This window comes from Melopsittacus undulatus, chromosome 13 (genome assembly GCF_012275295.1).
Source record: "Melopsittacus undulatus isolate bMelUnd1 chromosome 13, bMelUnd1.mat.Z, whole genome shotgun sequence".
Lineage (NCBI taxonomy): Eukaryota > Metazoa > Chordata > Aves > Psittaciformes > Psittaculidae > Melopsittacus > Melopsittacus undulatus.
In genome coordinates this window covers 4,627,047-4,652,436 of record NC_047539.1, presented here as the reverse complement: position 1 = coordinate 4,652,436, position 25,390 = coordinate 4,627,047, and the positions used below count along the sequence as shown (strand labels likewise).

At 38.6% G+C, this 25,390-nt stretch overlaps 1 protein-coding gene across 3 annotated transcripts in view; it reads left to right on the top strand.

Moving 5' to 3' along the window:
• LOC101872754 (general transcription factor II-I) overlaps positions 1-25,390 on the top strand; it is a 65,978-nt gene that overhangs the window by 36,194 nt on the left and 4,394 nt on the right. For all 3 annotated transcript variants that reach the window (XM_034068739.1, XM_034068738.1, XM_034068737.1), the window contains 18 exons: positions 4,380-4,445; positions 7,353-7,536; positions 9,056-9,117; positions 11,115-11,186; positions 11,841-12,024; positions 12,356-12,414; positions 13,924-13,995; positions 14,439-14,622; positions 15,097-15,155; positions 16,344-16,427; positions 16,838-16,933; positions 18,236-18,301; positions 19,151-19,334; positions 19,916-19,968; positions 20,869-20,979; positions 21,835-21,918; positions 22,697-22,880; positions 23,992-24,020. In XM_034068739.1, coding sequence (XP_033924630.1) covers positions 4,380-4,445; positions 7,353-7,536; positions 9,056-9,117; positions 11,115-11,186; positions 11,841-12,024; positions 12,356-12,414; positions 13,924-13,995; positions 14,439-14,622; positions 15,097-15,155; positions 16,344-16,427; positions 16,838-16,933; positions 18,236-18,301; positions 19,151-19,334; positions 19,916-19,968; positions 20,869-20,979; positions 21,835-21,918; positions 22,697-22,880; positions 23,992-24,020 — 1,833 coding nt within the window. The remainder of the gene's footprint in view (positions 1-4,379; positions 4,446-7,352; positions 7,537-9,055; positions 9,118-11,114; positions 11,187-11,840; positions 12,025-12,355; positions 12,415-13,923; positions 13,996-14,438; positions 14,623-15,096; positions 15,156-16,343; positions 16,428-16,837; positions 16,934-18,235; positions 18,302-19,150; positions 19,335-19,915; positions 19,969-20,868; positions 20,980-21,834; positions 21,919-22,696; positions 22,881-23,991; positions 24,021-25,390) is intronic.

The following is a 25,390-nucleotide window of genomic DNA, read 5'->3' as shown; positions in this document are numbered from 1 at the left end:
GGGAATAAACAGTGGAGAGCAAAGAGATATGAAGAGCAAAGGTAATTATTTAAGATGATAAAAATTTGAGTTGAGCTTGCAGTGTTAAGGCTCCAGTTAAAGAACATCTCACAACTTACCTGCTCCCTGTTCCTTCTGAATTCATGTGGTAGATAATCTCTCTGGGCTTTTTTCCAGGAAAACTTTGCTCTTAGCCACCTGCTGTGCTGTCAGATCACAGTTGTTTGTAGCTCCCAGGATTTACAGGCATCCTGGGCTTCCTAAATTGTATTGAGGTTATTGCCCTTCATCACTGTTGGAGTTCACCTACAAGAAAGTGGTATTTCATTGTGGTGTTGCAAGTTCTGGTTAAAGCAAAATGGATTTGAGAAGCTATGGAGAAACAAACTTCATTTATTGTAGAGTAAAAAAGAGCATCTGTTGACAGTTGCAGTGTTGCTGTTTGGACATTTCTTAAGACCCCACACTTATGTCTAATAAGGTCTAGTATTGGATAATTGTACAGGAGAAAGAAGGTGTTTAATTCTATCATGAATAGCTGTAAAATGACAAAGACACATGCACCCAGAAGAGTAAAAAGGACAGTGAAGATGCTTGTGATATAAATCTGTCTCATCTGATAAGGACTTGAAGTATTTACATAACATTGATGAGATCCAGGTGTTCAATAGCTTTGAGTTGGAGACACTTCCTGTATGTCTTGATTGAGTCAGAGATCAGGTACCCCACGTGGCCTGAGAAACTCTGAAAGATGTGCTGTGCTTTTTGTTTCATGGAAACAGGAGAACAAAGTGGAAAACGAAATTATTGCAACTCAGGGGAAGAATGAAAATTGGTGAAATACTTGATAGAAATTCATCATCTTTGGAAGGGATTTCCAAAATATTTCTGAACCAACTATTTAAGGTTAAAAATATCTTTGCTGGAAGGAACTGACTTTGTCAGTAAAAATCTCTTCTGGCAGTGGTTTTTGCTTTCTATTGAAAGCTCAGAAGCTTTGTTGTGTCTTGCAGTTGTAGAATCTTAGAATCATAGAATGGTTTGGGTTGGAAAAGGCCTTAAGATTATCTTGTTCCAACCCCCCTGCCATGGGCAGGGCACATCACCCTAGAGCATGTTGCCCAAGGGTCTGTCCAGCCTGGCCTTGAACACTGCCAGGGATGGAGCATTCACCACTTCTTTGGGCAACCCATTCCAGTGCCTCACCACCCCCACAGTAAAGAACTTCTTCCTTGTATCTAACCTAACCTTCCCCTGTTTAAGTTTGAACCTCTTACCCCTACACCCCTATCACTCCAGTCCCTGATGAAGAGTTCCTCTTCAGCATCCTTGTAGGCCCCCTTCAGATACATTGATGACACCAGAACTGCACACAATACTCCAAGTCGGATCTCGTGAGAGCAAAATAGAAGGGCAGGATCACCTCTTTCGACCTGCTGGTCACACTGCTTTTGATGCAGCCCAGCACACATTGAAGTTGTGTTCACTTTCTCATTGACCAGCACCCCCAACTCCTTTTCCATAGGGAAATTCCCTACTGTAGTGAATGTTATCAGGAGCATACCCCCAGGGAATACACAATGGGGTAAATTGCCCCTTGCCCCAGGACAGCCTGGGGAAGTTTTCAGGATTGTTATTTAATTGGGATGGTGTTCCCATGTATCAGAAGGTGTATACATAGGAATGGAAGGAAGCCACCAGTTACCTTGGTGCCTGTGGGGAAAACTGAACTGCTTTGCAGAGAGTGATTACCAAAACAGTATCAGCTTAGCTTTGGGTAGGTCTTCAACTTTGCTATGTGAGCACAAAATGTGTGACAAAAGAGTGTCTTTACAGTAATTGGTCTGAATCCAAGGAGTTAATAATGCTGACAATTTGATCAAAATTATGCCAATTACCTGATAACCCCTCTGAATATTGAAATATCTCTGTAGTCTACCTTGACAATTTACTCATGAAATGCAAAAGTAGCTAAAAAAACCCCAAACTAGTGTGCTGATCAAAATGTGATTCAGTTTATGGGGTTTTTTAATAGCATTTTTCTGTGTATTCACCATTCCAGATAAACATGCCTGTGTTGTGATGTATTTGATTTTTAATCCCTGTAGGGTTACCATTAGAGGGAGAGCAGCATGGAAGTAGTAGCTTGAAAAGAGCCACATGGAATATTTGGCCAGTGATTGTGGGGTTTGGTAATTGAGAAAAATGAAGTCTTGACAACTTAATGGCTCATGTAGGAACACTTGTGAGCATGTTAACAAGCAGAGGGAGACCAGGCTGTGTGGGAGCAGCTTCTCCTAAAACTGCAGCAACAGCTATTCAGAACAATATTACTTATATACTTTTACATGGTTGCTTTGTAATATGGTATGACATGCTTTTGGCAGTGCTCCCTCTGATAAAAAACACACTAACATTTCATGGAATCACAGAATCAACCACGTTGGAAAAGACCTTTAAGATCATCGAGTCCAACTGTTCCCCCAGCACTGCCAAGGCCACCACTAACTCATGGCACTGAAGGACTCATCTACATGGTTTGTGAGCACTTCCAGGAATGGGGACTCCACCACTGCCCTAGGCAGCCTGTTCCAGTGCCTCATCGAAAGGGAGAGCAGATGGTTTGCTGACTTTGTCCTGATGAACTGAAGGTGTCTCAACTCAGTTTACTTTGGGTTACAATCTAGCATTTCATAAGTGCCCTTCAAAACCCTTTACCTGGTACTGTCCGTGTGTGTTCACCAGCTCTGTTGAGGAAAGCAGGGTTTCACCTTTAGGCCACTAAATTCTGACTTGTATCTTCCGGACTCTTACTGGTAAAGCTGATGCTAATCCATGTTCAAATCCATTGGTCAACAGAAAACACTGTCAGAGGCTGTACTGCAATCAGAACTTCATCTGGCTATACATCTGCAGTCAAAGGGGAAATATCACAAGGTTGAAATGACACAGGAATAGAGAATATTGAGCTCAAATTGTTTTTATCATCTAAGAAGCTGTGGGCTACAGAATAGCAGCAAAAAGGGTGGCAGAAGCAATTATGTAGATTTACCCACAAGGATGCTATTTCAGAATATAAACAGGTTAATTGATGTAGGTGATACGCCAAGTGATTAGAATGAAGAGTTTATGTGTGAATGCAAGGCAGTATGCCAAAACACCCTTTCCCCTCTAACCAAGGTCTTATTCTTGCCCACATCTGAAGCATGCTGTCCTGTTTCATGATATCCATGAAATTATATTAGAAAAACATAAGCTTAAACATGAAAACCAAAGTTGTCTGTGTTGGCCTGAGAATGAATATTTAAACCCCTTTCGACACAGACTTGAAATTCAATTCTCTGTGTTGTCTGATATAAGAATTTTTTGACAACTGGAAGTGTAACAGCTTGAATTGTGTCATTTTTTTTAACCTCTGTAGTTATTAGGTTCAGGTGTTTGGTGTAAGAAATAAGGTGTAAGTACACTTGCTTATTAACTCATTCTTCAAAGGCCAGCCAGCATCTGGTACTGTCTACAAAAGAGTTGTGCACTTTCCTAAAAGCATTGAGATAGTACAAAAGGCTCTGAAAACATGTGCACTCTGTTCCAGGCAGAAAATTAGATGTTAAAATTCTGCTGTTTAATCCAGCTTTCCATGGAACACACGATTGGATTTGGATAGCTTCTGTTTTGCAGCCTGTATCTGCTTTCAGAAATAGGATTTATGGGGATGTTTTGCAACATCAGGACTTAGAGAAATACTGGATTAAGGTAGAGGATTGCACGATGCCTCCTGACCCAGATAGTTATACATATTTGTGCTAAAACAACTCCATGTGCTGTCTCTAAGCTTTATCAAGCTTCAGTAATTGGGCTTTTCAGCACCCAGATTTAGATAATTATCAGCACCAGCTGCAAGCTGACTTTGCCCCAGTGGTAAGGAGAGCTGCTGTCTGAGCTCTCAGAGAGAAACCATTCTTGGAAGTTATTTTAGCCTGGTTTGTGGGGGGTTTTTAGGCTTGATTTAACATCACAGGTTTATGAATTAGAGATTCTATGCTTTTTTCTTTCTGAATGAATCGATATAATTTAAGGTACAGCCTATAGTATACTCATAGAATCACAGAATGGTTTGGCTTGGAAGCTCACCCAATTCCAACTTTCCACTAGAGCATGTTGCTCCAAGCCCTGTCCAACCTGGCTTTGAACACTGCCAGAGATGGGGCAGTCACAGCTTCTCTGGACAAACTGAGCCAGAGCCTCAGCACCCTCACAGGTATCTGTGTGCAAACGAGTAGTAAAAACACAATGCATATTTCAGTTGGCGGTAACATCGATTTTAAAGGAGATTCTCAATTTGGTTTGTAGTCTGACATGTCCTCCTCTTTTCCTTGCAGAGAAATGGAATGCACGAATTACAGAGTTGAGAAAGCAAGTTGAAGAGTTGTTTGAGAAAAAATACGGTATGTGTTACACTCCCTCCCAAGCCATTGCCTCTACTCCTTTGCCACCTAAATCACGTGTCTTGTTGGTTCAGGAGCACACAAGTACTGACAGCACCAAAGGGTTAAATATTATCAGAATACTTAAATCTGGGGAAAGAAGCTTTTTCAATGAGCAGAGCAATTTCAAAATTGGCACCTAAGTGAGAAACTATCTTTCAGTTGTGCTGGGTTTCCTGGAGCTCCAGCATGCTCATGTCTTCAGCACCCATATTTGAAGAGAGCTGCCTTTTCTTTCTGTATTTACACCAAGCTCTTAAGTGAAATGGTCTTTTAAAGTGGCTCTGGGGAGAGATTACTACTGATTGACTTTTTCTCTCTGGTTATGATTGATCTGCAGTTGAAGTAACAATCATATATTAATGGCTCTTGGAAAGAAAAACAAGCACACATCATAGACTTTGGAATTTGTCTCTAGATGCTGCACCAGCTGTATTTTGTGTCCACATATCGCAGCCTAAAACTGTACCATCAAAACTTTCAAAACAAATAGTGGTGCTCCTCTTCTGTGAAAAATTGAATTGCTTTCATAATGGAACTTGTGATTTGGAGTTACTACATGTTTTGGGTGTAACTAGCATCTGATATGTAAACAGCCCACTGAAAGCAACTCACACCAAGTGAAAACAGTTTAGAATCTGATTCACAGTATTTTAATTGCTCTAGAAAGGAGCATCATCTGGGTAAATTGGTTTAATTTGGGTTTTGGTGTTTGCACATAACCAGCCTAAAAATCTCCTGTGGAGTCTGTTGAATACAGAGCTATTCTTAACTCTCCATAGCAGGCCATATGGTCTTAAATTATCCCCCTTTTCCCTGTGGATGACAACATTTCATTAATTCACAAACTAGTTCCATATCAGATTCTTTCTGTCTGTATGGGCATGCAATTTCTCATTTATTGAAATGAGTTATGGATATCCAACATTCCTAGAATGCTGCTCAGATTTGGTTGCTTCTGTAGCTCCAGTGTTGTAGCAGTGTCAGTCACCATCATTTGTTGTAACTGACCTGTATGAGAATAGATTTAGTTTTGTGTTTAGATGTAGACTAAATGGGATTACTTTTTAGTGTGACTCATAGTCTTAATTTACAAAAACAAAACTATATTCAAGAGGATTTCTGTTGTAAAACATGTAAGGTTGCAAAATCTAAGAGCCCTCATTGCAATGCTGATCATGTTTGTAGGCTGTCTGAAGAGTATTTGTTAAAACATTTGTTGATTTAAGAGAAATAAAGATTTTTCACTTGTAAAAATGTAGTCACTTACTTAAACAGACAGGATTTTTGTTACTCTGAAGCTGTTTTTACTGGATGCTGTGTAGTGATCTGGATGTCCTTGATCTTTTTTCCTGTGGCTGTAGTTCACAAACTATCATTTCCATCTGAGGCTTGTCTGCTGAACTTGTTATGCTTCTCACCACTTGACACAGCAGCCTCCAGGGCTGGAAGTAGCTTTTTTCCCCCATTTCTTGGAAGAGGAATATGACTGCAATAAAAATCTAATTTAATGAAGAACTGGTCTGATACACAACAGCTATTTCAGTTATTGTTCTGCAGGTTCTTTGACACTAGTTTGAACAGGTTTTTTTCAGTCTATTTGCAAAGAGTCATCTTTAGGTTCATGTCCATCTCTATGAATGGATTCCCTCTCCAGTTTTGGCCATCTTATATTTGGCAGCTGAAATTAAGTCTAGTTGAAACAGTTCTTAGAGTCTTCACAAACCTCCTAGAGTATTATCAGAATATAAGACTTAGGTGCATGCAGTATTTTCAAAGCTTCCCTATCTTGTGATAAACATGCCTAGGAACTGTTCTGCTTCGAAGTGGTTCAAAGAGTATGCTGCTCAAATGCCTTTAAAACCCAAAACATCTTACTACTTTAAAGAATTTGTGAGTTAATATAAGCATTTTGTATATACTGCTGTCAGAACCACTGGCTGCTTTCATGTTTCCTTAAATTGCTTGAAAAGGTGCCCTGTGGGTAGTTTTGCTTTCAGAAATGGCACAGCATCACTGTACTCTAAAATTGGCCTTAGCTTTGCTGTCCTTTCTTCAAATAGTTTCTCGCATCTAATTGCTGGAGCAAAACAACAGAATGTACCAAACTGTTTGCAGACCAGTCAGATGGTAATAGAGAGTTCTTGTTGTGTGGACGGCAGAATTAACATACCCTTGTGAGCAGAAAGGAAGCAGTCCTCTTGCTATTTGCAAGCCATGATGCCTCTGTTTGCCAGCTTTATAGATGCGTTGATATGAATACAGTCCTTATAACCAGCTGTGGGCGAATCTTACTTGTTTCCATTTACTTCAAAGATTTCATTAGTAGGACCATGCTTTAGAAGTGTATTGTTTATTTCATTAGTGATTCCTTGGCTTTGTAAAATATACCAAAGCTTTAGGAACTGACTCAAAAGAAGGCATGTGTGCCCCTCCTCCAAGGCATTAATGACTCTTGTAACCCAGTAGTAGTAATGAATAGTAATAATCAGAGCTAATGAACTGAAACATGCTTGGTTTATAATTAAGTCCAGATAACTTCATCTGTCAAAATGTGCTGTTAAACAAAACCAAAAGACTGTTAAAGTTTGCTGTAGCAGGTGCAGTCTCTGTTATTAAATGTTTATGGGGTAAAGGGAAAAGCCAATCTGCATATGTAAGCGGGTCTGCAGCTTGTTTACTGTGAATTAAGAGTAATTTTGCTATAAAACAAAACCAGTGCCCTTCAGTGAATGCTTGCATGTTTGAATGTGTTGAGGGGGTGATTGCCTGTTGCTGGTTTTAATGGTTTTCAGAGTGATATCAAACAGATCATTTGAGCAGAGCCACAAGCCAGTCTAATGATTTTATTCTCCTTTTTTCTTGAAGCACAAGCTATAAAAGCAAAAGGTCCAGTGTCTATCCCATACACACTCTTCCAGTCACATGTGGAAGATTTATACGTGGAAGGGCTACCAGAAGGAATTCCTTTCAGGCGGCCAGCCACCTATGGCATTCCCCGTCTTGAGAGGATACTTCTAGTAAAGGAGCGGATCCGGTTTGTAATTAAAAAGTAAGGAATTTTGTATTTGTGTCCCTGTATTACTCATTGTTTTCTGCTGAATCCATTCTGCTTCTTTTTATTTTCCAGAACTTCCAAACTTGAGTGGTGGATGAGATCTAGACAGGTCTCTTCAATAATACATACTTCTTTTAATGGACAGATATCTTTGTACTATGTTAATCTCTGATATTTGCTGGAAGCCATTGACTTGGGGATATTTTATGCTATCTGAGTATCCTGGCCTAAATTTCAGCTTGTGCTTTATTTTTTTCTTGCTGGAATGCTGTATCAAGGTGTCTATGGCTGTATCTGCATATAGCATCTCCCAGGGCTGGCTTGAGGACAAAATAGCTACTGGTTCCTGTGATTTACTTGGATCCATATTCTTATGTGTCTGGAGGTAGATCAGATAGTGTACATGAAGGGAGGAGACCTTAGATGTGTGTAGAAACTGCTTGAGGGCTCCACTGCCTGCCATAGCAAGCCTGACAGGGTATTGTCTACCTTAAAAGTGAGGCCATGGGATGCTCTGGGCACCTTTCTTCCTCTTTTCCTCTTTTCTCCCTTGGTGTCTTTTCTAAAAGAACCCCAACATTACTTTCTGCAAAGGCAGGTGGGAGTGGAAGGGAGCTTGGACGGAGTCTGAATTCAGGATATGCAGGGAGAGTTGCCAACACCTGTAGATGCTGAGTGCTGCAGCTCTGAGCTGCAGAGCACTTTGAGACCCAGTACTGCGGGACTGACTGTGGCAGACTGATCTGCAGCTTTGGTCGTGGGTGGATATTTACCTTTGACAGTTTTGTGCTTCACTTCAGACAGATGTGATGTTTCACACCACAGAAGCTTCATTTACAGCTTAAATAGAGCTTCTGTGACTAACAGCTGACATTTTACTGTTGTTCAGTGCTGTAGCCAAGTGTTTTTCAAGTGAATAGCAATGTGCTGATTGCAGTGGTCAGGTTCATGTCTCTGCATGCTGCCTTTAGCACAGATGCTAGCTTCTCAAACTTAGATGTGTATATTCATCTATATGTCATCCTAATGCCTACAGAAAACCAGAAGACATGAGAGTGGATCTACCTTTGCCTCACTTGTCAAAAAACAGTTCAGCTCAGTGAGAAATGTCAGAATTTTTAGATTTTTGTGGTTTTCATATAGGTAAAACTCAATATATTTGGGAAACAGGAATATCTGCTTTGAGGTTTTCATTTTTTAAGGTTAAATTTTTTATTTGGATCTTTGTTTTGAATGAAGTGTGTCTCAGGCTTAAGAGATAGCTTTAATGTCATCTGCATATTAACATGAAATGTTACGACTCAGGTGTATATGGTAATGGGCATGAAAAATGTTTTTGTTAGTAGGGTTTCAGCCAGCTCTAGAGCACTTTGGTGTTAACTGGAATTTAATGTTGGGGATCTTAATGTCTCCTGTTTTTAATTTTCTGATTCTTCAGTGGTAACCTGAGGCTGTAACCACTGGTTTATCAAAGTGTGTGTCACTGCTGAAGCATTTGTCTTTCATCTTTTAGGCATGAGCTTTTGAATTTAACAGAAGATGTGCCATTGGACAGTTCTGTTGCAGGAGATACATGTGAGTTGCACAAGTACAGTACGATTTCCTGTTACTCATCTTCATAGTGGTGTCTATAGTGGTCACCATCATAGTAATTTCTACCATTTATTTTTACTAATAACACATTGCAAATAGTTCCTCTTGTTTTGCATCTCCTTTAGCTAGCAGGTGAAAGCAATATTTCCCTGACTGTACAAGCCAGTGTTACTAACACTCTTATCAAATGATTTGATTCAGCTGGCCAGAAGAAAAACCAATGAGCTAAGTGTTACTTTGTTTGAGATATGGCAAAAAAGCAAAGGTGATAGAGTTTACTGGCTAGAAAACTGTATGATGGAGTAATTTCTTTATAAGGTACTTACCAAAATTGGATTTAACTGAAATGCCGTGATGAACATAGTGGCTACAGTCACATTTATTACTGTAGAATCTGACTTGCTTGGATCATGGGACTTTTTATTTTTCCATTTTCACACAGCAGTGCAAAGAAAATGCATTCTAACCAGTTTTGCAGCAGGTGCATGCTCTACAGTGGCAGTCATGAACTCGTTTCCCTTCAAGCTGGGAGAAAATAGTTCAGTATAGAAAGAAAAAACACAAGTTTTGAAACAATGGTGTCTTTGCATGGGCAATAGTCCATAAATTACTTTTCTGAACTTGGGTTTTGGGGTTTTTTTTCTGTTGTATTCTACTGTCTCTTGGGCTTCAGGGTGGTTTTTTAATTGTCCAATTAAAGTAAGTGTTGAAAGCTTCTGTGCCTGAACCAGTGGTAGCAGACAAATTGCTCCCCACCCCAAAATGCTAAGTGGCAACCTCAGCCTGGTTGAACTGTGAATTTGTACTAGTACCAGAGAAATTCTTGGTTCAGATAAGGATGCAAACATATAAATGGTAGTACCTGCACTACTGCAGCACCACCGTATTCTGTTATATACTCATAGTCTTCTGTTGTAAAAAGTGTATCAAAGACTGTACTTGAAGTGAACATTACAGGTATAAATTATGTCATGAGGGTGTCACTTTAACGTGTGTAGGAATTAAACTTTTCCTGCAGTCTAAGTTAACCTAGTGTCTTGAGTCTTAATAACCTGCTGTTCCTTCGAGCATCAAATTTGACTACAAAAATAGAAGGTAGGCTGATGACTGAGTCATAAACCTAACTGTACTCTTATGGAGGTTTTAAAATTGGCCTTTTTGTCTGTTGTTTTTGTTGTATTTAATATGGTTATACTGATTATGAAGGCAAAGCAGGTACACTACATACCCCATAAAACCCCTGTAGCTAAGAGAACTTGTGGTAACTCATTTTAATGGCACAGTGTTATGAAGAGTCACTCTATGTTGCTTGTCATCGCTAGCTTGTAATGATAGTATATTCATGTGTGCCCCCTGCATTATTTCTGAGAGAACATCTGTGAAAGTTGTTGGTCCTATTGTAGGGATGAGAAGACAGGAGCTGTCTGAGCCTCCTTTCCCTCAGTTTTCTCCCTGTTTGGATTCCCTCTTTCCCAGTATCTATGCTGCTCCTTGTGTCTGTTACCATCTCAGGAGAGAGCTATGGAGCACCAGCCCCTGCTCTCAGCTCCCTGTGGCTCCATGTCCAGTGTCCTGCTCTGTCCATAGCCCTTGCTAGCTTGTGTCCTGAGGAGAGGGATGGGATGAGTGCAGAAGCTATATTTTGGTTGACAGAAGGAAGATGATCTGTATTTGCATTCCTGTGGGAAGTAGGCTTGTCAGGAAGATTTTATAAAATGGCCTTAGCTCTGATGCCCTGAGAAGGCTGCTACTGGCTCCAAGAAAAGCCAGTCAAGCAGTAATGATTTGGTTCAGGAGTGGCTGGAGAAGCATAAGCTAGGTTTTCCTAGTTTCAAGTTGAATCCATACATCTTCCACATAGTATTTTCTGTGTTATTGGGAAACGCAGGATGGTTGTGCATGCTATAAGCTGAACGACTGAAAATGCAACCAAAATGATACTGAATGTTGGGTTTGTTATGTGTGACTCTCAAATACAGCGAAAGAGGAGAGCCCAGGCAGGCTAACCAGGCTGAGACAGACGGTAGATCACCTCTTCTGTAAAAAGTTTGGTGAGTTCAGTATTACTGTTTTCTTTTCTGGCTTTGTATTTCTTGAAGGTTACTTTCCTTATTTCCTTTGACCATCTACATGAAAGAGACCTTTGATCAGTGTTTTCAAATATTTACAGTCCTGGCACTTGAGTGAAGAACAATGTGTTTCTTTACTGCTCATGCAAAACCAGGTAAATTCATAGTTTAAAAAAGTATGTCTTGTATGTACAGCTCTTCTCATTGCTCTCAATTCCATCCTGTTTGGTTTGTTTTTTCCTTTGATGGGGAATAAAACAACCATTTACTTATTTATATCCATTAGTATTAGAACGCTTCTGGGTAAATTTTCAAAGTCAACTTCAGAAGAGCTAGATTAAAATGTTTCTCATGCTCCATAATAAATTAAGACCTTCAGATAAAACCATTGCTTTATGCCCCAGTGAGGAACCCAGCACTATTCAGTTAGCATTGGGCCTGCCCAATAGCAACATGGTAGGGTAGATTTTTATGGGTTTGTGCTGAGATTTGGACTTTCTTGGGTTTAGATATCCTGCATTGTCCCAGGTTCTGAGATAATGATTACAATAACCTGAAGAATCAGTAGCTTAGCTAGCTTTTAGTAAAGGTTTATGGTCAAACTGTCTGGTTATTGATGTATTTTGTTCTCAACAGGCGAGGCCTTGGGGAGAACTGAGCCTAAAACTGTTCCATACAAGAAATTTGAGATCCATCCTAATGACCTCTATGTCCAAGGGCTGCCAGATAACATCCCCTTTAAAAGGCCTTCCTGGTATGGAATCCCTTGCCTAGAAAAAATCATTAAAGTGGGCGACAGAATCAAATTTGTGATCAAGAGGTACGTGTTTTAATGCATGAACATGTTTGAGGTTGGGGTTGTGTTGTTTATTTTAACAGAGGCCCAGCAAAGCTTCCTTCATGTCATCAAGCAGTTGACTTCATTAAGTCATGAAGCAATCAGTTTCTAGTTAACAAATAGGCAGATTAAATATTCTGCATTATAAAGTGACTATATGCAATCTGGGCAAGTCTTCCAAAATATCTTGATAGAGTGTTCACAAGTGTGAAATGTGTAATAGAAAAAACCAAACTTTTCCATTCTTTTAAGGGTAGGTAATGGTATTTAATTAATGTCAAGAATGGGCAGATTATTTGTTTTCTGGTTGCAGGCCAGAGCTTCTAACTGGCACTTCAATTGAAATTACTCCACCCACGTCGAACACCGCAGGTAAGACTGTCTCCAGGTGGGAATGGAAGGGTTTGGTGGGGAAACGCATTTGGATCAGTGTAACAGTTTTCAAGAAGTATGATGAGTGTGCTGACATACTCTACATGAGGTCTGAAAAGAAGAAATTGATTATTATGAGCATGGATGGTTTTTCGCCACAAATGTAGAGCAGAAGGAGAAGGCAGCATTGGGGTTGGTTTGGGGGGGTTTTGTGGGGTTTGTTTGCCAAAATCCTGATTGTCACCAGGTTTGACAATGAATTAGTAACAGCATGTGTCAATGGTAGCAGTAAAAAAAAAAGCTAATAGAATCCTCTTTCTGAAAGAACTGATGTGCAAGGATCATGATTCTTATAACTCAGACTGTTTGCATGTTCAGAATGATGTTTCTTTTTGTACTAGTTATTTTATTGTAGTTTTCACTAACTTCTCAGTGAGCCTGGTATTACCAATGCCCACAGAGCTTACCAGGGTCCAGGCAAACACAGCAAACGTTCTCTTGAGATAGAGCCCAGTGAAAACCATTTTTCCCAGGCAGCAGCTGAGGATCTTATTGCAGATGCAAACTTCATGTTGCTAAAGAATATTAGACCTTCTTTAAATCAAAATATTATTCTGTTGCAAAGTCATAATTCTGTGCCCTCAATAGAAAGTTGTGAACAACCTTGTAATTTCTTAAGGTACATTAGTCAGTCTGATTCCTTTGTTGGTAAGATCATAACACGTGAACAGTATAAACACATGTGCAGGTGTTAAGCAACTGGGAAATCTGTCACATGAGTAGGCCAGATTGCAAAAAACATTAATGCATCTTGCCTTGAAAAATCCTAGAAGCTAGAAATAAACTAGGTCAGGTAATTTGTTAGTCCTAAATATGATTTGGAAACAAAAATCCTGTATAGCTTCCTTCATGCGTGCTTTCCACAACTCTGGTTTTACCTCAGGAGCAGATAATTGTTATTTGTGAGTTATGATGAAAAAAGTAATGAGCTCTGAAGCTGTCTGTCAGAAAAGAAGTGCTTTTTACGGCTGTTAGTGTTCTTGGCTTTCTTCTCTGGCTAGTGCTCCTGTACTTGGCTTTTTTTTACAATAGAGAACAGGAGTGAAGATGATTCTTCTTTTTTTAATGCTAATCAAAATGTTTAGCAAAGCACTCCTTAAATCCTCATCTTCTATTCGAAAGAGTGTTATTGTGCACAATGATGAATTAATTCCAGTTTGTAAAAGCAACTAGAATAATTTCTTCCTGTATTTGAAGGTTCTGAAGATCAAGTTCTCCTGCTTGGGCCAATGACTGAAATACGTAACTACATTTCAACAGATTTTTCCATTATGTAGAAGGAATTACGTGTCTCATTTAAGCTGTCATTAATAATCATTCTTCATTGTGTGGCGATGTCGACTGTGATTGTGTTGATAGTTTTATAAGTTATTGTGTTAGAAGAAATGTGTTTGAATGTCTGTCTTTATCCAGAACTTGGTAATTTTCTGACATATATCTGGTTTTCAGTGAAAGAAGATTGGAACGTCAGGATCGCAAAGCTAAGAAATGAAGTAGAAGAGATATTTAATACGAAGTTTGGTAAGTTAAATGAACTGGTTTGTAATTCTGCTGCATTTTAAAACTCTTCTGTAAAAACAGTTTCAAATATTACTGTACTTACTTAAACATTAGAAATGTACCAGGACAGATAAAGAAATCTTGACTCCTCTTGCCTATTTTTTTACTGACTCTTCCCTGTAACTGACATAAACAACTTTATAACAACATCCTAGGCCTAAGAAAGTTCTCAGAAGAAAATATTACACACTGCAGGCTTAGGTGTTACCTGTAACAAGATGAACCAAGTCCCCATTTGCAGATATTCTACAGAAAATAACAGAAAATCTGATTAAATATTTCTCTTGGGTTTGTTTTTTGTTATCCGAGTAGCAGAGCTTCTGTAAGCCAAGCTTCCTAAAATCACTTGAGTTAAAATATCGCTCATTTCAATGTGTAAACTCTCATTAAATCTCTATTTTCAGGCCAAGCTCTGGGGCTTTCAGAGCCAGTGAAAGTTCCCTATCCTGTATTTGAATCAAACCCTGAGGACTTGTACGTGGAAGGCTTGCCAGAAGGAATCCCCTTCCGGAGTCCCACGTGGTTTGGAATTCCGCGCCTTCAAAGAATTGTCTGTGGGAGTGGCAGAATCAAATTTGTTGTTAAAAAGTACGTTTGTAATTCAGTTATTTTTACTCCTGAGTTTGAAGTTATTTTATTTGCTTTAGGCTTTAAATGTTACCTAAATTCTGTTTCTATGAAACAGAACATATTGCACGTAATTTATCTCATGAAAGGCTATACCGTCCTTAATAAATGTATATAGATGTATAAAATGCAGAATTCTTGCTGGAAGGATCTGGTGAGTAAATGGTCCTGTTCCTGGAAGCTTTTTTTCTTTTTTTCTTAAAATAAATCTAGAAGAAAATTCCAGGGTATAAAATTGAGCTTAGAAGTCGTCAAACCTTTTGCGGTTATAGTAGATGGAGAAGTCACCCATGCTTCTGGCAGAATTCCATTTTAGAGAGCTGATGTTACATAAATTGGAGCTCAGCTGAATTCCAAGAAATTTGTAGCATTTGGCTGTATGATTTATTTTTGTGCGTGTGTAATTGACTGGATCATGTCCTGTTCAACTTTTAGGCCTGAGCTTGTCACCTCCTATTTGCCTCCAGGACTGGCTAGTAAAATAAACGCTAAAGGTAAACAATTAAGTATTATTTGCTGCCATCAATTCACAAATACTTATTTTCCTCTTCCTTAGCAGACTGAGAGGTCTTTGAAAAATAGGGGTGTTGCAAACAAAAGGCATTATTTAAGATGACCTAACATAATAGCCTCTAAACCTGCTGTTATTAGAGAAAGTTATGCAAAACAAATTTAATCTACTTCTTTTAGTTAAGATTATTCCAGTACAGAAGATAGAATTTACCCAATTTCAACAACTTTCATTTTGCTGTTAATGGCCTAAACCATAAGTAATTTAGAGCTGTGAATTGAAGGAAATAACAATGAAGTTTTGTAAGAAAAGAATAAAAAAGAAATTCTTTTAAGTTGTCATTAAAGATTCAGAAGTTAACCGTTTTGTTAATAAAAGGTTCCAAAGCTGTCCTTTGCACTTAGAAACAACTGTTTTGAGTTAGTGAAAGTTGAGGTGTGATACCTGCCTCTTTTTTGGGTGTAGTAAGCTTCATTTTTAAGGCTGTGAGTGCCTCTGTGTTGTTCAGGGTTTACAATTCAGACTGTACTTAATACAGGCTGATTTGGAGAAAACTCCAGGAACAAAGTCGCCAACAGTTTCAAGGTGACAAGGCATTCTTCACTGCGGCGCCGGGAGACACGGGGGATAGCTCCTCCTAACGTGTGTCCCCGTATTCCTCCACTGGCCATCCTTATATGGTCACTGGGAATGTTACATCATTTTCCAGAAAGTTTCCCGTATTCATACGAAAATGTGATGGTGGTCTTTAAGGGTCGTTTACTTTTCCCAGCTTAATTAACATTTAATTAACATAGCAATCATCCTGTCCTTCTACTTCTCAGTTAGTTTAAGTGCTCCCATCCTGGCTATCAGCTAGTTCCAGATACTCCCCACCCTCAGGTCCTGTTTTTCCATTCTGCTTTTCTCACACCTTTTGTACTAAGGTTCTGAGGACCTGAAACTGTGTAGTTACCTTCAGGCACCGCGGTTATTTTCCATTACAAAGCCATCAAACTTACCATTACTTAGAACTGATTACGTTTTGTGCTTTTGTGCCTCCTTGTATCAAGGCACTAGTGACTCTTCAGTCTGCTGGAGCTTGCAGAATCCACCCGCTTTTTCATTACTGATGCAGGGTTCACATTATAGAGGGTTTGTACATTACACCTTATATTATGTTGATTTCCAGCAATGAGTCCAAAGAGTTCAAAAAGATCGCAAAGTCCTGCAGGTAACTCAACTGTTCCAGAGATTGAAGTTATTGTTGATGAAGGTATGGAAGAAGTATCATTAAATATTCTTCTGATGTTTTCTGTTGTTCTCAGTTTTCAAAGCCCATAATGAGCACCTCATGTGAACCTCCTGTGGCAAACACAGTTCTATTTTTCTTTTTTGAATAATTGTGTAGATGATAGTTATGTAAAATGTTGGAGTTTGACAGCTTGCTTGGGCCTTTCATTGCAAGCGGAGATGTGGGACTGACATAGTCCTAAGCAGAGAAACGACAGACGTGATCAGTAGTGTCAAATGCTTAAGCACAACCCTATAAGAACTTTTTGAGGGGTTGTTTATTCTACTCTGGATTCAAAAGTTTTCTCTGGTAATCAAGTTTGATGTGTTGTTCTTTTCATATGATGGCTTGTTTGTGCTCTCTGCATGAATATCTGTAATGCCTTTTTACAGATCCTAATAAACAACAAACAACAGATGCTCAAACCAATTGTGAAACCAATGGGTGCAATGTGACTTCCAATCCACGAAGAAAAGAGTTTTCTTTTGGTAAATATTGTGGGAATTAGCACACATGCATTCTATTAATGTTGGTATTGAAATTTCTGGTGATTGCCTATAAGAGAGATTTTGAATTCGTGTTTTGTTGTACAGTTAGTGAATGACTGAAATTCTTGTTTTCATGTAAATTCGGGTCTTTGTCATGTAGAATAATCTGCATCAGAGAAATCCGGGATGCTCTATGGAGAATGCTGTACAAATGCAGTGCTAGTCCATTAGCTCTTATTAATGTAGGTTCAGAATCAGTCCCTTTCTGCTTCTGCTCTGTTATTTCAGTGCTGCAGATCCTTGAAGGACTTTTCTGGTGCACAGCACCACCAGAGCACAGAAACCCAGCTGACATCTGATGTTGTGCATGAACTTAATAAGCTGATTTTGCACAATCACCATTATAGGCCTCTTCAGTTCTGGAAAATCAGTATAGGAAAAGCCAGACAGGACTAGAAGTCATATAGTTGTGTTTATATTCATATAGAAGTTTGTTGTATTTAATTTATTGTATTTGTGTGCATGCTTTTTTTAGCCCTATGATCATAGAACACGAATCAAAGGAATTCTTTATTCCTACTGAGTAGGAGTTCAAAATTAATGTGAGACACTGATTTGATGCAACTCCTCCTTTTGGCATGGGCAGTATTCGTATTCAGAGTTATGTACAGTTTTCTTAGACTTGCTTGTTATTGTTAGAAATAGGCTTTTGAAAAACAAGAAGTCTGCAACTATTTGAACTTTCAGCTGAGTTTCTCATTTTGTAGACCACCGACAGACCACTGTTTGCAGCCACAAGTAAACTGGTTTAGGAAATGCTGCTGATTCCTGTCAGAAACAAAATGTCTAGCTAGATGGACACTTAATCTTACCCACTGAGGATGAAACTGCTAGAGTCTGTGGCTCTCAAGAGAGAGGCATGTTTCTGGCCTCTATCACTGATCATGTGAAGAACTGTCTGCCACTATTTTGGGTGCTGGTTCAGATGAATAAATTTTATGCTGCCTGATACTGTAAATTTGGATCACCTTTGGATTAATTTCAATTTTTTATCATCTTTGCTTTATCTAGTAGCAATATCTTTCAAAGCTTCAGGAAAATGAGGATTGATACGGATATAGGTTTAGACTGCAACAGAATGTTTCAGTGCTGTTTGCAGAAAGAAAGCCACTTAGCACATTTTACTGTCATAGTAAATAGGTTATCGAGCATAAAAATTTATTAAACATTTGTTAAAATGCCTACCAAGGACTGATGCATTGTGTGTGTGTTGATTTAATTCTTCCAATTTCTTCCTGGCAGAGGCGTGGAATGCCAAAATTACTGACTTAAAGCAGAAAGTTGAAGATCTTTTTAGTGAAAAATGTGGTAAGTTTATTGATTCCTTTTTACTGATATCTTTCTTATGAACAGGCAGTTAGATGTATGAGACAGATGTTCACATGTTTATTCCAAAGGTCCTGCAGTCCTTGCATGCTGTAGGCAATTTCTTACCTAAGTTCATTCTCATGTAGTTTGTTTGTAATTCTGCATCACATTTCCACTACTTACTTTATTTGGGTTTGGAAATGGAAAAATTGTAGTAGTTGGATTACTACTTCTTTAATGATCCAGAGACATTGTGAATCCACATCCTGGAACATCTCTTTAAGCTTTCTTCATTGTGCTTATGAGTTGGGACTTTGTATGACTTCAGCCTCAGCATGACTTGAAACATTATGGATGGTATCTGGACAGACATGCTCCAGTGTATCCCAGTGCTGCTTCTAGTGCATGCTGCTTGAAAGCTAATCGCTTTTGAAAGCATTGATTTCTCATTACTCTTCTGAGTTGGAGTTTTTAGCACAAGAGCACTAATCTCAAACGGCCTTTGTGCTATTCACTAGAGGAGATGGGGATAGAATGTGTTGCCCTTAAAGTGGAGTACAGATGGCATAGGCTTGGATACAGACCAAGTCAGTGACATGAAGTGGGTGCAAATAATTCATTTTCAACTGGAAATTCTGATCAGATTTACTGCAACAGAATGAGTTATGTTTAAGACTGTTAATTTTATTCCTGCCTACTCATAGCTGTCACCAAAAAAGGCAACATGTGATGGTTTCACATAATCTGTCATGAATGTGCCAACTATTACAAACTGTTTATACCTGAGGTTTTCCTTTTTTATACACATCAGTTATCTCACTGGTCATTTATTGCTCTGTTGTATTTCAGCTGAAGCTTTGGGGCTGACTGAACCAGTGAAGGTGCCATTTGCATTGTTTGAATCCTTCCCGGATGTTTTCCGTGTGGAAGGATTACCTGAGGGGGTGCCATTCCGCCGACCTTCTACTTTTGGAATTCCGAGACTAGAGAAGATCCTGAGAAACAAATCTAAGATAAAATTCATTATTAAAAAGTAAGATTTCCCTATGTCTTCGGTAATCTGTTCTATGAGAACTGAAATGTAGACCAAAAAAATGGAATTGGGTTGCTGAGTTGCTAAATTACTCCATAAAGTACACAATGGGATATCCTCAGTAAATGAGGAAATGGTCAGAAAGCTCTTGTAGAGGTGGAGCAAGATACAGTAAGTTCTTTGTTCCAAAAATCACTCACAACCTGTTTTGGGAAGGAAGAGCAAGGCTAGATTCCTTGCTATTCCATTTTAGTTATCACATCACTGATTCAGTTCCTGCTGTGTGGAACAGTTACTCATAAAACTTGCTGGCAGATTTTATGAGCTGAGAGGTGGAGATTCATATATTGGGGGTTGTAAGATTTTACTTTTATTGTCTGGAATGGGTTTAGATGTGCCAGTGTAGAAACGGTGGCAAGAGAAGTTGTGGAGCCTCTCAGCCATTGTATTCTTGTCTGTTTGTCTGAGAGGATATCCCTTAGTTCCTGCCTTTTATAAATAGATACTAGAAAGTTGCATTTTCTTTAATGCTGATAAATGTTATTGTATTCTTCTTCATGAAATGTTCAATCTGTTTGCAGCCCTGAGATGATTGAGGCAGCTGTTAAGGAAATTTCCGCTAGAAACTCCCAAAGTGAGTTCTGCAACTGTTTAATGTTCTAGATAACTGTCTTTTTCAAGGATTAGCTACGAATCAGGAGAGCTGCATGGTGTTAACTAATTCCTGAAAGATTCATTCTGCATTGTGGGTTGGTTTATTTTGTTTGGTTTGTTTTTAAGATGGGCAAAGCACCAGTTTAAATGCAACTTTAGCAAGGGAGTATTACATTTTTTGAAGTTACTCACAATAATCATGCTTCTAATATATTCTTTACCCCCTTTTTTGAAAATGTGACAAGTAATGTGTGATCCACAGAAGTAATTCAGGTCTAGAGAGAATTATTTGCTTCTACTCTGTAGGTAATCTAAATGACAAGTGTTTCACAGATAGGCATGCAGATAACCAGTAGGAAATTGTGTTAGGCAGGTCATGGGTTAAAAGTTTTCAGTCATGTTATCTGTTCTGGTGGGTTGTCAAAATTATGCTGAGTTACTTGAGCTAAGCTAGTTTGTGCCATTGGACAGTGGGGCTCACAAACATAACTGTAAGGGATTTCTCTTGTGAATGCATGCAGTGAACACATGGTTCACTTGCAGTTAATTCAGTAACATCTACTGCTGTGATTTTTCTGTTAATAAGTATACCAAAATACATGCTCCACATACTTTTCTTTAACAGTCTTTTTAGAAAACCAGATAGCTAAAGATGAGCATTATCTTTAATCGAACTCTTCCTCTTTGTGGGTTGGAAAGACAGAGTAGTGTTTGTACCTTAAGTATGTCTTACAGGAAGCTGCTCCCATTTTGAAAATGGAACTGGGTCCACTTGGAAAACTTTGGAAACATCTGTCATTTTGCAATATTTTTTTACTTCTGACATTCAAGATTTGGGGCTCTACAAATGTTTTTTTGACATTAACTCCCTTACTTTTAGGTAAAAATAATTCATCTAATACACCCAATAAAGCAAGCACCCCAACAAACACAGCGGTGAACAGAGCTGCAGGTGTCGAAGATCTTAAAATCATTCAAGTAACTATACCAGGTGTGTATACTGACTGATCTCACATCATACTTTGTGCTTATATTCTTCATAACACTTGTTTAGCCTGGAGTTTTCCTACAGTCAAGCTGATTCACTGAAATATAAATACAGTCAACAGTGAGCACAGTTTAGCATTCTGTTTTTACTGAGACAACTCTAGAATATTCTTGGTCCAGCCCCTAGTTAAGAAGTATCCACATTTTTCCCTTTTTTTTTTTTAATGGAATAAATTAAGTATGGACTTGGAGTTTTCTTGGCAACTTCAAGAGATCTACTCAGACTGAATTGAGTAACCAATCAGACTCAACTGCTTTAACATTGATTGCTGCTTTCTCAGGCATATATCACATTCATTAGAGATGGTGAGAAACGTTGCATGTTGTGACCATCTACTGAATAATCACTTTGCTTTACCTTTCCCCACCATTATATGTATTCTAAGAAAATAAAATGTAATTTGTAGGTATAGGTTAAGTTTACAAAATCATCTCTAGACAGCAAATCTACATTCATCCATGGCAGTGTTTAAGGCCAGGTTGGATGAGGCTTGGAGCAACCTGATGTAATGGAAGGTGTCCCTGTCTGTGGCAGTGGGGTTTGAAACTGGGTGAATTTTAAGGTCCCTTCCAACCCAAACCAGTCTGGATTCTGTGATTTCTTATCAGCCACCTATTTTTTGTGGCTGAAATATTGTGTATTTCTACAATTCTGTGTTATTGCTAAAGCTAGAGAAGTCAGTGCCTATTTTGAAGCATTTGGGTAAATCTGCTTTGAGTAGACATGCAATGGTACACAAGCTTCAGGGGAAAAATAAAATCTGCTTAATTCTGATGCTATTCTAACAATTTCTTCCAGATGATGACAATGAGCGACTGTCAAAAGTGGAAAAGATGAAACAATTGAGAGAGCAAGTTGGTGATCTTTTTAGCCGGAAGTTTGGTAATTGCTTCTAACCCCCTATTTTTATGTAGGTGTAAATGCAGTGAATGTTTCTCATGTTGAAGTTACTGAATCATCACAGTGGATGAAATAGTGATCATTAAAATTAACAAATTTGAGCACTGTATATGAATATTTTGCTTTGACTTCAAAAAGAACCTTTTATAAGTGACGTAGGTTATTTGGTGGTTTAAAGAAGCAATCCTAAGAGTATGGATTTCGTTCTGTTCCTCCCCTCCTTTTCCTGCTTGTTTCTGTGTAAACATGGATGAAATACTATTTTGCTGGCAATCCGTGAGTCATCTTAGTGCTTCATCATCCTGACCTCTTAATAATTGGGACTGGAGTAATTTTAAATATGCAACACAATCTTTTTGCTGTGTATGGTTTTCATATTTGCATTGTAGAGGAATAATGACCTGGACTACTTTATCTGAAATTCTTTCATTAGTACTGCGTTAAATTGCTTTTTGTGTCAGGAAATGCTTTGTTTTTCGTTATGTAGCTGTTGCTTTGCATATCCTGTTCTATACCTATTTATAGTAAAAGAATAATCTGGGTTCTCTCTAAGGTGAGCTGTCAGGGTTGGGTTGTAGCTAACACTCTCATGGTAATGTTCATGAGTGTAATTCAGGTGTTTCACTGTCATGTGACTTTTCAGTTTCTGATCTGAGAGAAGGCTTGGGTTTGCATTCAGGTTCTTAATTGTCTGAGGATTTTTCCTTCAATGTAATTATTAATATGTGGACTTGAAAATAAACATGACTTTCTCATGTAGGTGAAGCCATTGGTCTGAATTTTCCTGTGAAAGTCCCATACAGAAAAATCACCACCAACCCTGGCTGTGTGACGGTGGATGGGCTGCCTCCTGGTGTGGTATTTAGAGCTCCCAGTTACCTGGAAGTCGGCTCCATGAGGAAGATTTTGGAAGCTGCAGAGTCTATCAAATTTACTGTCGTTCGGTATGTAGTTGCCATCAATGAGATTGCTCACATGTTGCAAGAACCACCCAATTCAATTAAGTAAATCTATTCAGTCTAGCTTGAATAAATTGAGATTTGAAAGAATAGAAGTTGTATCAGGTCAAATGAAGCCCAGGTATTCATTGCATCAATGAAGCTGGTAACTCTTTGAAGGACACTTCCAATTTAGTATGACAAAGGGCACGTTATTAATACTGCCTATTATAGCAAACTGTCTTTTGAGTTGAAATCTATTCATATGATATATATTATAGGAATCCTAAAGTGCTGTGGGCCTTGCTCTCCCATTTATCAGATCGAGTTTTGAGACAAGTCCAGAGCTTGTTGGCTCTTAACAGTAAAGAGTATGCTTGTAGTAGTATTACCATTATTATTTTTTAAATATTTCAGATAAGAATCCTGAGTTAAAATAAGCCCTTTGATAAATGTTTTTTCCCTACCGAATGGGTTTATCTACAATATTTAAAAATACAGTATTATCCAATTACATGATAAATTAATTTTGTCTGTGTGTATTTCCGTAGACACATATACACACGTATATACATGAAGTATATTTGCATGTATGAAGCAGAATAGATGAAACTTTGGAATCATGCTAAGAAGCCTTGGGTGATATGGTTTAGTGTGCGGTGTCCCTGCCCATGGCAGGGGGGTTGGAACTGGATGATCTTGAGGTCCTTTCCAATCCGAACTATTCTATGATTCTATGAATTGAAATGAAACATCAGCTTATGTAACTTCTCAAATCACAGACTGCTTCACAGGAGTCTGAAAGTTTCAGTTTCTGTGTAAAGAGACATTTCTTCAGTGTATTTTACTGAGGGGTCTGAATTCTCAACCCTTGATCACGAAGCATTCCATCTGAAAGGACTCTTGCTTGTTACCTTTTGTTTGATTGAGTACATGCTGGTGAACAAATCACAGTGCCCAAGAGCTGCTGAGATAGTTCCCTCTGATTTATTTGACTTCCTGTTCATTTTTAGCATGATCTCTGTTACAGAAGACGAGGGTGCTTTGGCAGGGAGACCCCATGCAGTGTATTTTAGAATCAGTAATATTTTTTTCATTATTTTTTCCTTTTTTACAGGCCATTTCCAGGACTTGTGATGAACAATCGTAAGTATTTGAGATGCTGATGGCAAATGTATTTTTTTAACTTACCCACATTTGTTTTCTGCATCTTGACTTGGTGGTTAAGTTCTGTGTATAGCTCTTGTTTGTGTCTGTCTCATTAAGCTTTCCTGACTAAACCTGCATGTGCAATTAACTTGAAAGCAGTGTGCTAAATTTACAGAACAGCATAATGTTCCTTATGCATATGAAAATGCAAGACACTGATTTTGTATTTTTCAGCTGCAGAGTCCCAAAGAGATTTAGGACCCTGACTGAGCAATAGGCTTACAGGGGACTTGCTTACATTTTAGGTTCGGATCCATCACAGTAGTAGTTAATAGGCAAGAACTTTCCAATAGCTGCACAACCGTGTTCCAGTGAAAAAACTCTGCATTGTGCTGAAACTGCAGCAGTTTAGAGGGGCAGAGTGTAATTACCTGAAATGTCATGGCAAATTTGTCCCTGTTAATGAAATTGTTTGGGGGCTTCAAATATAAAAAGGTTTTGGTATTTTCACTTGCCTAAAATAATTGTCACCAGGCTTTTTAAATCTTTTTTAAGAAAAAAAAGCCAAACTGCAAAACACTGTTATTAGTGTCTCTTGTGTCATGTTCTTTCTGAGCCAACATCAGCTTTGAAATTCAGAGGCTAAATAACCTACTGTCATTAATTTGGCCTTACCCAGCCTGAGCCTTAGTGACCCAGCATTCAGTTATTTGCATTCAGCCACCAGTATATTCCAGTTAACATGCTGAGATTTCTGAACTGCAAGTATGACGTGTTCTCCGGAGGATACTGGAGATAGTAACTCACACTGGCCTGCTCACCAGTCCTAGGCACACCTTCTTAGGTGGGATAGAGATCCCTTTGTAAGGGAACCTTCCAGGCAGATTATTGTGTAATAGCATTTCCAGAAAACTGAATTGGAAAGGAAAGACTCTATTAAACTGTTCAGCATAACTGTCAGCTTGTTTTGGGACTTAAGTAGCTAATACTCTGAGTAAGAGCAACATAGATAACTGATAACCTACCATCACTGGAGAAGCAGATTGGTCGTTGAACACATGGGTTTGTGCATTATGCATGTTCATGAATAATGATCAAAATGAACTGATATTGATAGATGCCAAGGTGAATGATTGAAAGGCTCTGAGCCTACTGCATATAGGTATGATGCTTTTATCTTCTGAAGAAGAACATGTGGGAACTTCAAAGAAATTTTTGGTGCTTGCAGGCAAGATAGGGAATGGCTTTTGTGTAACAAAAACTATTGACCTGCAGCTCAATCACAAGTGTTAGCAACCTGTTCATGTGATAAGTTTCAGGATTTGCATATTCAAGAAGTAAGAGCGTCTTTGTGCTGCATGTGACCC